The 12,294-nt window shown below is 31.2% G+C and overlaps 3 protein-coding genes and 1 long non-coding RNA gene across 14 annotated transcripts in view; 2 read left to right on the top strand and 2 right to left on the bottom strand.

Moving 5' to 3' along the window:
• Positions 1 to 943, bottom strand: part of LOC122633517 — a 1,562-nt gene extending 619 nt beyond the window's left edge. The window contains exon 1 of the long non-coding RNA XR_006328131.1: positions 801 to 943. This is a non-coding gene — a long non-coding RNA (uncharacterized LOC122633517). The remainder of the gene's footprint in view (positions 1 to 800) is intronic.
• LOC122633422 (cytospin-A-like) overlaps positions 1 to 8,861 on the top strand; it is a 31,864-nt gene extending 23,003 nt beyond the window's left edge. For 5 of the 11 annotated variants that reach the window (XM_043821322.1, XM_043821313.1, XM_043821278.1 and 2 more), the window contains 9 exons: positions 1,533 to 1,901; positions 2,007 to 2,219; positions 2,303 to 2,758; positions 2,855 to 3,290; positions 3,550 to 5,682; positions 6,137 to 6,349; positions 6,425 to 6,598; positions 7,219 to 7,604; positions 7,764 to 8,861. In XM_043821322.1, coding sequence (XP_043677257.1) covers positions 1,533 to 1,901; positions 2,007 to 2,219; positions 2,303 to 2,758; positions 2,855 to 3,290; positions 3,550 to 5,682; positions 6,137 to 6,349; positions 6,425 to 6,598; positions 7,219 to 7,604; positions 7,764 to 7,853 — 4,470 coding nt within the window. In that variant the 3' untranslated portion in view covers positions 7,854 to 8,861. Of the gene's footprint in view, positions 1 to 787; positions 1,064 to 1,532; positions 1,902 to 2,006; positions 2,220 to 2,302; positions 2,759 to 2,854; positions 3,291 to 3,549; positions 5,697 to 6,136; positions 6,350 to 6,424; positions 6,599 to 7,218; positions 7,605 to 7,763 lie in introns of those variants that run through there. The other 6 variants (XM_043821332.1, XM_043821297.1, XM_043821359.1 and 3 more) reach the window with 6 other exon arrangements.
• A 289-nt stretch (positions 8,862 to 9,150) lies between these two features.
• On the bottom strand, positions 9,151 to 10,507 carry LOC122633464 (histone deacetylase 3). The gene has a single exon (XM_043821369.1). The coding sequence runs from the start codon at positions 10,505 to 10,507 to the stop codon at positions 9,206 to 9,208; it is 1,302 nt and encodes a 433-aa protein (XP_043677304.1). The 3' UTR covers positions 9,151 to 9,205.
• An 880-nt stretch (positions 10,508 to 11,387) lies between these two features.
• LOC122633510 lies at positions 11,388 to 12,291 on the top strand. The gene is made up of 2 exons (XM_043821467.1): positions 11,388 to 11,696; positions 11,819 to 12,291. Exons 1-2 carry the CDS (start codon positions 11,388 to 11,390, stop codon positions 12,095 to 12,097), a joined length of 588 nt encoding a protein of 195 aa, XP_043677402.1. The 3' UTR covers positions 12,098 to 12,291.
• Positions 12,292 to 12,294: the final 3 nt, after the last annotated feature.

The following is a 12,294-nucleotide window of genomic DNA, read 5'->3' as shown; positions in this document are numbered from 1 at the left end:
TGTATGTATGTATGTATGTATGTATGTATGTATGTATGTATGTATGTATATGATCGATGTATTACGTTAAAATATTACATCATTACGAATGATACGATCACTCTGCATATAAATGATAAATGATAAATGATAAATGATAAATGAGAAATAGATTCATTATATCAGATCATTATTCCCAATAACATCTCTCTATTCTTTCAAAAGATTTCATTATTTCTTTATCATCTTTACTACCCGTGTAATAAGTTGTACGAATTGGCGGATTCAGTAGAATAATTATAGCATGAACCGAAATTTCAACTATCCCAGATATTTCTGTATGACATGGTGATGTGTCAAAATATAATTGGAACATAACTGCACGCACTGATTTCTACGAAGTGTCGGTTCGTACATAATGATCTATTACAGAGATTCTCCAAATACAGGTCGCGTTAAATATTAAAATATGAGAGTAGTATACATGTTCATTAAGAGAGTTCATTAGGAATGGCTGACGAAAAATGATCGTTTTCGAAAGTGGGTCTTGACCCATAAAAGTTTGGGAAGCCTTGATATCTATTGAATCTTTACAGAAATGAAAAAAATTAATCGTGTTCACAGTTAAATTTGATCTGTTATTTTATTTAGTTAATATTTATATTTTGCAATAGATAATAATATAATTATTACGCAGTAGACTGTTAACGTTTAACCTATTCAAGTAATTTTCGTTGTCGTGTTTAACGTGCCGAAACTTGGAATGTCGATGTTTAGAAAATTGAAATTTGATTAGAAAGAAATAAGAGATATTGAGAAACCTTCATTGCGATATGATTTTCTTCTTTCTTCACTTTTACGCGATGATAACCGTTGGATCTCCAGGATCGCGTGTAAGCTTCACATATTTTCATTCTTAATACTCGATAGTTTAACGGTCCGTTGAAATAACGGATAGTGAGAAAGTGGCTTATTAGAGGACAAGCAGAGGGCGTAAAATGCGGGGATGTTTACGAAGAGAAAAAGCTTCTGAACGCGAATCACAGAGAACGATATGAAAAAACGTTGCTTTTCCGCACCGACGGTAATATTTACAATCCTTTTCTATCAAACTTCTACATGGTTTCGATCTTTGATTGATTTTCAATTCGATTGGCATTCAGGAAGAAGAAGATAGATAATAACGCATGGAACCTAACCTCCAAGATTGACAGTTATCCTTACTATTATTATAAAAATTAAATAAATTTTAATATATCTTACTGTGCATTTTAACTCATTTTTATTATTACTTCGAACTAAAATATGACCATGTAACATCAATTCTTCTTTCCATATTTTCAGCAATGATTGGATGTATACAGTTTTCTATTTTCCTTGTATTATTAGTTTAAATTATATTTTCAACGTTTTTCTATAGTTTACAATAAAGATATAAAGATATTACCAAAGAAAAACTAACTACAAAATTTTAAATTGATTGCTACAACGTTGATAACTATCTGATGCAGAATTTTAGCTTCTGTTACATAATTAATGTGTATTGATTACAGGAGCAGCATAGTCTGGAGTTAGATCGTCTCGCAGAAGAGAATGAAGCTCTTCGTGCCCGTCTTAGGAATGTAGCTCATTCTCCGTTATCTGATTCAGAGAAGCAGCAGTTGCTATTAGATGCATCAAGGCTTCATAATTCTGCACCAGCTTCGATTGCTATACCTCAAGATGATAGCTGTACACCAAATGCAAATCTACCACAAGACAGTGCGCAATGCACTACTCCGGATTGGGATAAACATTCCTCTAGCTCTATATCAGAAGTATCAGTGGCTTGTCTTCAAGACAGAATACTACAAATGGAAGAAACGCATTATTCCACTAATGAAGAGTTACAAGCAACTATTCAAGAATTGAGTGATTTACAAGTACGTATGATCAGTAATTCTTAACAATGTAACGTGAAAAATATATTACATCGATAAAATAATAAATTTATTTGATATTACATTAAACGTGTTAATTTAATATAGGCTCAATTAACGGAACTGCAAGCTGACAATGAAAGACTAACAGAAGAAAAAGGTGTTCTTTTGGAATCATTATGTCGACAAACAGAAAAGTTAGAAGATTCAAGATCAAAAGTTGACACTTTACAAGGACTTTTATTAAGAGAAGAACAACCTCAAGAATCGTCCAAAGGTTATAACACAGAAAGGGAACAAAAATTAGTTGACTTATTGAAAGTAAATATATACATAAAATTATATCATCATAAGATTATTCTAAATGTTGATTGATGTGTTATTATATATGTTTCCTGTTTTAGAGTGCTCAAGAAGAACGGGAGGCTCTGCTTCAAAAGCAAGAGGAACTAACGTCGGAATTAAAAAATTTAAGAACGACCGCCGATGCTAATGCTACGGAAGCGGAAAGATTAAGAAAATGTGTCCACTTGCTTGAATCTACTATAGAAACAGTCAATATAGAACGTAAACAATTGGATGTAGAATTAGCGGAAGCGCGTCAAGAAGGTGCGAACAGAAGTATAGAAATAAGCAGATTAGCTACCTTACTGGATAATGCCAGAGCTAAGATTGAAGAGTTAGAGCAGTCAAGGCAAGTAGAAAGTAAAAGTGAAGCTGATGAATTGTTAGATGCGGCAAGACGTGAAAAAGATACGTTAGAAACGCAAGCTGCAGCCTTGCAAGAACAACTGGCACGTTCTCATTGTGATCATGATCGTCTTAGAGATCAATATTCTCAACTTCAAGAAGAATACAAGGTATGTTTTTTAGTAGAGTGTCATTAAAAAAATTATAAAATTTGCGTTAATAAATATAAATAGAAAATTTATAGCACGTCGCGAATAAATTTATAGGTTGCTCGAAATAATGCTAAATCAGCTATCGATGACTTGGAATATAGATTAAATCAATTAAAAGACGAACGACTTTCTGTCAGTACGGAATTACAATTAGTAAGAGATTCTTTGGCAGAATTACAAACACAATGTCAAAGACATCTAGAAGATAAAAGAGAATTGAAGGCTGCTCTTAGCGAAGCACAAAGAAGAGAACGGGAAGCACAAACTCATCAGTACGAGTTGGAACGTGCTTTAGCTGAGGAACGTAGATTGAGACAAGAAGAAAGTGCTGAATGGGAACAATTCCAGACGGATCTACTTATGACTGTTAGAGTTGCGAATGACTTTAAAACTGAGGCTCAAAGCGAATTAGAACGTGTAGTTTTGGAAAACAAAGCGCAAAGAGATAAATTGAGAACATTAGAGGCTCAGCTAGATAAACTTAATAAAGGTAAGAAAAATACCTTTAATTCTTCGAATATTATATTTGAATATGACATATAGAACAATATATATTTCTCAAATTAAATTCGGATAAGTACGAAATACCAAACGTACAAGGAAAAAATTCTTCTATTCCTTTACATAATTAGAAGTTATATAAGTTATACATTATTAATTTATTGCTTCTTTTCCTTTCTTTTTTTCTTTTTTTTTTCCTTTTTTTTTTTATTTTTTTTTTTTTTTTTTTAATGTCTACTCATTATTAGGCGATACCACAGTGTCCAACAATAAAGTATTTGATACTACTAGCAGAAATAAACGAAAACCGACTAGCATTATTTTGAAACGTGGACGTACTATTACAAAACGTCCTCGTGAGATAAGGCGGCACATATCACCTACCAATTTTTTTAAAACGATAATAAAAAAAAATTCATACAAGATAACAAATAATAATACCAAACTCGCTCCTATTAATAATACAACAAAGGAACAAGATATTGCAGAGTTATCAAAAGATGAAACAGATCTAGGTAATCCATGCTCTGTCAAAGAAGTAATTAAAGTAGATGAAAAATTAATGTCTGGTAAAGAGATTGAATTTTGTCCAGCTTCTACTCCAAAAACTAGAAGTCCTGATACGAGTACGGGATTAACTATATTAGAAAGTAAGATCGTATATCCGATAAAAGAAAACATCGATGAAGTATCTGAAAAATTATCTACTAAACAATCTGTAAATATCCAACAGAGTGAATTATATTCAGAGATAAATAATAGCATAGATATAGATTTAAACAACACTCTAGAGAACGAGAACAGTAATCGTAAACTTTATATTCCCAGCTCAATTAATGTAGATAAAAATGCAACTTCTAAAAGCTCTCTACTAAAAAATATCAAAGGAATTCAAAGTATTGATACAAATTCATATGGTATCAATATTTCAAATAGTAGATTTTTTGTACCAAAGAATTATGTATTTTCTGACATTGACAGTTCAATGAATGATCTCAAATTTGAAGTAGATCCTGAGATGAGCAAATTATTGCAAAAAAGTGAAAATAAAATTCTTAATGAAACAGATTCAAATCTAATCTCAGAAATCAGCAGAGAAAAATCTTTGGAAGATCCACTAATATCTAAAACAACAATGATCAAAGATGTTCTTACATCACCCAATAAACAAAAATCCTTGCATCAATTTCCTGAGGCAAATAGTTCAACAAAAGAAATTGTTAACTTGAATGACAAAAAGAAACGATTATTTTTAAAAAGATATGAATCCAAACCGAGTAGTGAAATAGTCGACTCTCTTTTGGATAACATACAGTATAAACCGAAATCGAATATGACTAATTATTTAAAATATAAAAATTTTTCTACATCATTAGATAATCTTGATTCTTATAAAATTATTGACAATAATGATATTATTCAAACTCATAGAAGTTACGAATCTCTTCCGATTATTGATTATGAAATGAAAAGTAAAATGATAAAGGAAGAAAATTCCAAAAGTAATCAATCCACTATAAATAATAAAAAACAAAATTGTGTTTCTGTTAATGACAATGAACAATCTCCTATAAAACGTAATTATCGTTCAGCACATAATGCAGATACACATACTTCAGTTTACAAACAACGGAATATCGATGTAAAGGCAAAAATAACTAAAAGTACCATAAAAAGTAAAGATGCCAATTACAATTCAAATAATATCTCTACTAAATTTCATTTAGAAAGAGATCAATTGAAAGATACAGATTCCTTGAATTCTCCAAAAAAGAGTACAGCAAAAGTAATTTATGAATGCAAGAATTCTAAATCTTTTGAATATTCAAAATATAATTATTTAGAAAAGCGTAATTCTTATCCATCTATGTCTTCTATAAAGCATATTCCTATATCTCCTGTTTGCAACAAGATGCATTCTATAACACCGTCATACACATCAAATAGAACTTCAAACTATACTTTAAGAGACAGGACTCAAACGTCAGAACAATTTTCTCCTACTAAAATTCTAAACAAATCATTCAAAGATATATCCAAATATAATGATTTACAAAGTGACAGATATCTAGCTTTATGTGAAGCTAATCGTTTGAAACGCTTGAAATTTTTAAGAATGAATTTGCAAACAGATTACAATATAGAAGATAAAAAGACACAAGTTAGTAATAGTCATGTTGCTAGAAAAATAGCAGTAAACAATGACAATTATAGTACGAGTATTGTGCCTGAAGTCTCACAAAACGATACTAATTATGCCTTGCTATGCAAGGATCGAGCGATAGGTCGTACATCATCCTTGAGAGACAAATTTGAGACTATCATAGAAGATGTGGAACTGAGAGCAGGTCGACGTTCGTTAACAGGAAAAACTTGCGACCGTAAGTCGCTACTGGTGTGGAACAATGATTGACTGCTTGTACTGCAAAATTCGACCCATTGTCTGTCCTCGTTTATAAGCTAGCCAAGAATACAGAAAGTTTAATATCTTACATGCTAGCCCCAAATGTTTCTCTAGGTTTTCAAGTTATATGTCTAATCCTTTTCGATCCTATTCGACCTATTGTTGTTAGCTTTTTGTGTTTTGGATTATTATGTTTTGAAAGATACTTGCTTTATGTTCTTATCCCTCACAAATCAAAATTTTTAGGTGTCTTGGGATTTATTTAAAAAAAATATTACAATTTCATTATTTTTTTTCTTTTATTTTTTTTCTCCCACAGACAATTTAATATTTGCGCTTTATTATTTCATACATATATTTGTTTTGCTTGTTGCTTTGTCTTGTTGAATTAAATTTGAAACATGTTTTAATTGACGAATATTTTTGAATAGATCCGATCGATTTTTCAGCAAATCAGAAAGTTGTACAACAACCACCTGCAAGGCCAGCGAGTACACCAACGGAAACACAACAATGTGTTTTAACAAGTGTACAACAGGAAATGGCTGCACGACGAAAGGCTAATATTTCGCGCCAAGATTCCAGATTATCTGTTAAATGTTTAATAGAAAGTATTGAAAATGCTACAAAACAAGCTAAAGCTGGTATGTTTAGTATATGTTGTTAATCGTTATTTCTATTATTCTCACACACTGATAATATTATTTATTTTGTTTTAGGACCGGGAAGTCGTAGCAGTTCAACATCGTCTTTAAATTCTATAGGGACAAATGATATAATGACACTGAAATCTCCTCTCAGAGATCAGCAACAAATAAACAACTTAATCTGTACATCAAATTCTCCAAATAATAATAAAACACAGGCGGCGATAAATAGGAAACCATTATCAGGTAATTTACCATACAAGTCCTATTATAGTGGGCATAAGTTGCTTTTTAGTTCATAAAATTGCTTTTATTATATAATCTAATACTTACGCTTCTCTGAATCCTCTTTTATATATTCTCCATTACTTGTGCGTTTAGATAATATTTAGACAAATTTTTTTTATATGTATCAGTAGTCATTTGAAAAATATAAATCTTTAGGATGTAAATCCTAATCATGGAGGATTTGGCTTTATATGTTATTTAAGCTGCAAATGATAACCTTTAGTTAAAAAAAAAAAAAAAAAAAAAAAAAAGAAAACACACGCATATCTCATTTTCTTCTGCGCTTGAATATATCACGTAATCGCATGTCTATCACTCATTTTTTTCATATAAATAAAGGTGATTTGATCATTATTTATGTTGTCATTCCCTGTGTCGTTCTATTGGTAGTTCTGAATGTAAAAATATTGGTATTTCATCGGAACCGCCGTTATATTCTGCATTCTATTATTTCAATTCTTTACTGCTTATATATATATATATATATATCACGTAAGATATAGCTTTGTTACATGTAACAAATAAAGTTTGATAAACTTACTTTACTCAGCCATCTTATCTTCCACTTCCTAACACAGAAACAAAGTCAGCAGTACCCGTGGTTTTAAGTCCTGGTGAACTTTTGGATTCTGCTGCACTAAATGTCAAGGCTATTGATTTCGTTCGTCGAAATAGTGTGACAGATTTATCAGAACGTAAAGATCCTCTTTGTGGTTTGATCAAGAATGGAGGTTCTAAGAGAAATGCATTACTTAAATGGTGTCAAAACAAGACATTAGGCTATCGAAATATCGATATAACTAATTTTAGCAGCTCTTGGAACGATGGCTTAGCTCTTTGCGCTATTCTTCATTCTTATCTCCCATATAAAGTACCATATGATACTTTAACACCTGCTGAAAAACGAAAAAATTTTTCCATTGCATTCTCTGCTGCTGAAAGTGTTGGCATACCTACAACCTTGGTGAGTAAAACAAATGTGTATGGGTGGGTGGGTGCGTACGCACGCGTAATATATATATATAAATTTTATCGATGTATAATCAATACAATGAGATAAAGAAAATGTAAGTACGAATTAGTTGGACGATTAGTAATAATCATAAATCTATTTTTTTCACAGAATATAGGAGAAATGTGTCAACTGGAACGACCCGATTGGCAACAAGTCATGACATATGTGACTAGTATTTATAAACATTTTGAAACGTAATCGTGGTCACTATCTGAAAGATTAAGCTATATCATCCTTCCCATTGAATCCTCTTACACTTATTTGAGTGATCAAGAACAATGGCATCTAGTCAACTAAATTCTGCAAGACACAATTTTATACAAATTTTTGATTATTGCTGGATTAGAGCACTGCCTATACTGTATATATAGCTTTATGTGAAAGGATCTATTGAAGCATACAGAGAATTCGATGGAAGACTACACACCAAATGGAATTGCTTTTATCATGAGACTGAAAAACTTATTTACATACGTGTACGCATACATACTATGTATAGTAAAAACAAGAAATGGATATTTAAATCTGATGAAAGTATAAAACAAATACCTTTTATATATATATGTGTGTATGTATATATACACACACACATATATATACATACATACATATACATATATAAAAGGAAAGATATAGTATATAATTAAATGCAAACTTCACGACTTTCTTACAATAAATATAACTATGCTTTGCAGTGTCTTTTTGGCAGAGTTATGCTATACACTTTGCAATATGGTATGCATTGCATATATGAAAATGCATGTTTACATCATAGAGTCTTGCATATTTGCAAATAATAAATGTCAAGTATTTGCGTTCCTCATACTGTATTTTTGTACTTGGATTATTTTTCGAAATACTTTTGTAAAGTTTACGAACGATGTACAGAACTAAGCGCCTTAATTTAAGATATCTAATTTATTGAATTAGTCATGTTTAGTCTACTATGAAGCAAAGCAGCATATTAGAAGAGATTGTTTATGTTCTATTTTACTGAATGAGATAGGAAAAAGATGATTAAAGGCTAAGTTCTCTGTGATATAGGAAGGTAGCCCCGATACAGAGATACAGACGTTATCGTTATTGCTCTTATTATTAGCGCTAATATTAATATCGTCCTTGTCGTCGTTGTTATATTAATATAGACAATATGCTGTCTGATATAAAACAATAAACTTGCCTGATATATGGATATTTAAAAAACTATATATATATATATATTTTTTTTTTTGATTTCAAATATTTGCGACAAAGAAAAATAACATTCATTTACGTAAAAGATATAATTTAATCATTTTATATTACAGTCGTTAGATAGCTAAAAATAGGTTAGATTGTATGATCAAAACAATATTTACAAAGAGACAATATGTGACTATATTACAATATATGATAATCTGAAGTTTTTTAGTTGTTACAATTGACTTTATTTAGTATATTTATTGTAACTGATTATATGAATCTTATGTGATTGATTTAAAAAAATCATCAAGCATCAGAATTGAAGTTGTCATTTATTCATTTGAAAAATTTGATCTCTTTTGTTTTCATCATGTTTCGCTCACATCCATTTTATCTTGATCTTTATCACCCGAATAATATTCATTAGTTGGCTCAATAATTTTATCCGTGTCTTGAACATTTTGTCTGGAATCAGGATCTGGTTCCGGTTGCCTCTCTTCTTCTGGTGGTAATGCATCACATGGAACGTCTTGCATTTGAACACTTGGCGAATGTTGTATCATTTTTAAATTATCATAAACGTGTCTAGTTATTGCCTCTAAATATTGTTTACTATTTGCATTATCTTGTCTAGTAACAACTTCAGGATGCAATGTAAAGTCTGGTGCAAAATATTCTAAATATTCAGTATAAGGTAATTCATTGCTGATCTGTTCATCAACAAGTAAAGATGTTTCATATGTCCAACAACGTGCCACGTTACGAAGGGTATAACCACCCCCACCAACAGTAAGTAAAGGTACATGTAAGTCTCTAACAAATTTCACACATTCTCCATGACCTTTTGTACTTAAACTGAAACATCCAAGCCTATCATTCGCTAAAGAATCTGCACCGCATTGTAATACAATTGCAGTTGGTTGAAAAAACTCCATCACATGCGAGATAACAGGTTTGAATACTTGTACATAAGACGTATCATCTATACCTTCTTTCAATGGTACATTTACAGAATAATATCTACCACTCTCTGCTCCTATTTCATACATATCTCCTGTTCCAGGAAAGAAATAATTGCCATACTTGTGAAAGGAAACTGTCATAACTCTGTCAGTAAGATAAAATGCTTCTTGTACACCATCTCCATGATGGACGTCAATATCTATATATAATACTCTAGCATGATATTTTAATAATTCTAAAATTGCGATTACAATATCATTTATATAACAAAAGCCTGAAGCTTCAAATTTTTTAGCATGGTGTAAACCTCCACTCCAATTGATTGCAATGTCGCAACAATTATTATTTAATTTTGTAGCTCCTTCTAAAGATGCCCCAGTATACATAGAACAAAAATCAAAGAGTCCTTCAAAAACAGGACAGTCATCTCCCACATTAAAGTGACTAAGATATTTTGTATATCCTTGTAAATTTTGTGGCGTTACTCTTTGTAAAAACTCCACATATTCGTCAGAATGAAACCGGCACATATCGTGAGTACTCGCACGATAAGGACGGTAAATTTGCATTTTTTTATGTAAACCATAATTAAGAACTAAACTATGAATTACAGACAATCTATGAGGTTTCATTGGGTGTCCAGGACCATAGTGAAAGTTTCCCACATCCGGATTGTAAAAATATGATACTTTCTTATTATAACTCATTTTGAGGTTATATATTTAATTTCGTATTATTTAGGAGACTATTTCCGGACACTTCTTATTTCATGTGTTTAATGTGATAAGAAAAATATCGATATCCTTATTACGAAATGTCATTACCACTTTATAAAAATATACATTCCAATTGTTCATAATATCCACTTTTTATTCACTCGAACACATGCGTAGTTTGATCTTAAACTGAATCTTAAATCAAAGACACAATACATTGCACATTAAACTACGTAAATGGTCACTATAATAAATTATCAAAAGAAAATATAATTCTTCGATATCTTAAATATTCGATGTATTTGTCGCGTATATAAATTTCGTGGCATTTTGTTGTTGCAATCGCAAATGTAAATAGCAACGAACAACTTCTCGTTGTTGAGATAAAATAACTAGCGCCATCTTGTTAAACTTGACTTTCGATTACTCGAGAAAGCGGAAAATTCAATACAATATCGACCATGAGAGATCTCTCTAATCGTGAAAATGTATTTAATAATCGAATAAATAAATATAACAATGAATAAAAAGCAGGTAAATAAAGTACAATGTAAATGAAAAAGTTAAGAAAGTATATGTTAACACGAACTGCTTTTCTCGTACTTTCGAGATATGCGAGAGTTGTATCGAGGTACGAATACATAGTGTGCATCTATTCGTGTTTTGTCAGTAGCAACGGTTAGCAACGAGCACCGACGACGCTTCGTTTCGAAGAGAGAATGCGGATGTTCAAAGTATACGTCGTGACAGCTACATATGTTAATCAAATCATTAGTAAAATAATATTCAGATTTAACTGAGAAAAATCAAATTTTCAATTAAAATCAAGGAGGAATATAACGAGACGGAAGAAAATTTAAATATCTCTAAAATGCGTCCTGATTCGCGTAGCGTCTCGTTCACGTTCCATCGTGAAGTTTTAAGTGTCAGAAATTCACCAGAATTGATACGTACTTCAAAAAACTTAAGACAGCGTCTTCAAGATCGTTTTGACAAAGAAAAATGTAATGAGTCTTCCAAACCGAAAGCTTCTAAAGAGAAAGATATCACAGAACGTGGTTGGAATAATTTGAGTCTTGGAAATGTATCCGCTGATTCTAGACGTGCTTTACGAAATGGAGCAGAAAGATTATCCAAAACCATATCAACAGTAAGAACAACGTTTGGTACAATTTCACAGGTTAGTACATTATATATATGTGCGTGTATATATATACACATATATATTATATATATATACACATACATATGTGTGTATATATATTGATTGATTATAATATTTACTCATTTTTTATTGTATAGAAATTTAGAAGCTCAACAAGAAGGCGTCAGAGATTGGAAGAACAACAATCTCCTGGCAGCAACTGTAAAATGCAAACTCCTCAATCACGCTCACGCCAATTATTAGGACGTACGCCAACTAAATTATACAGTCCTTTTGGTATTGAATCTCCTAAACGTGGTTGGAACAAGGAGAATGATGTTACAACAGTACAAGAGTCACCAGAAAATCATTCACGTCAGATACAATGCAGGCCGTTTAGCTTTGTAAGAGCTAAAGGATTCTCTATGCTAAGATAAAGCATTATTTTCGGGGCTATCGTGTTATAACTTCTTTGCCTTTTAAGAAATGCATCAAAAAACGCACATTTAGTACAACTAAGCACTTAATTTATTTTATTCTAATGAATAACAATGCAGCTATTTATCTATTCTATCATCATGCTAATAATCATTTTATAATGGGAATTAATATTATTTAATACCTCTTTAAACAT

Source organism: Vespula pensylvanica, chromosome 1 (assembly GCF_014466175.1).
Source record: "Vespula pensylvanica isolate Volc-1 chromosome 1, ASM1446617v1, whole genome shotgun sequence".
Lineage (NCBI taxonomy): Eukaryota > Metazoa > Arthropoda > Insecta > Hymenoptera > Vespidae > Vespula > Vespula pensylvanica.
This window is presented reverse-complemented; position numbering and strand designations above follow the sequence as displayed.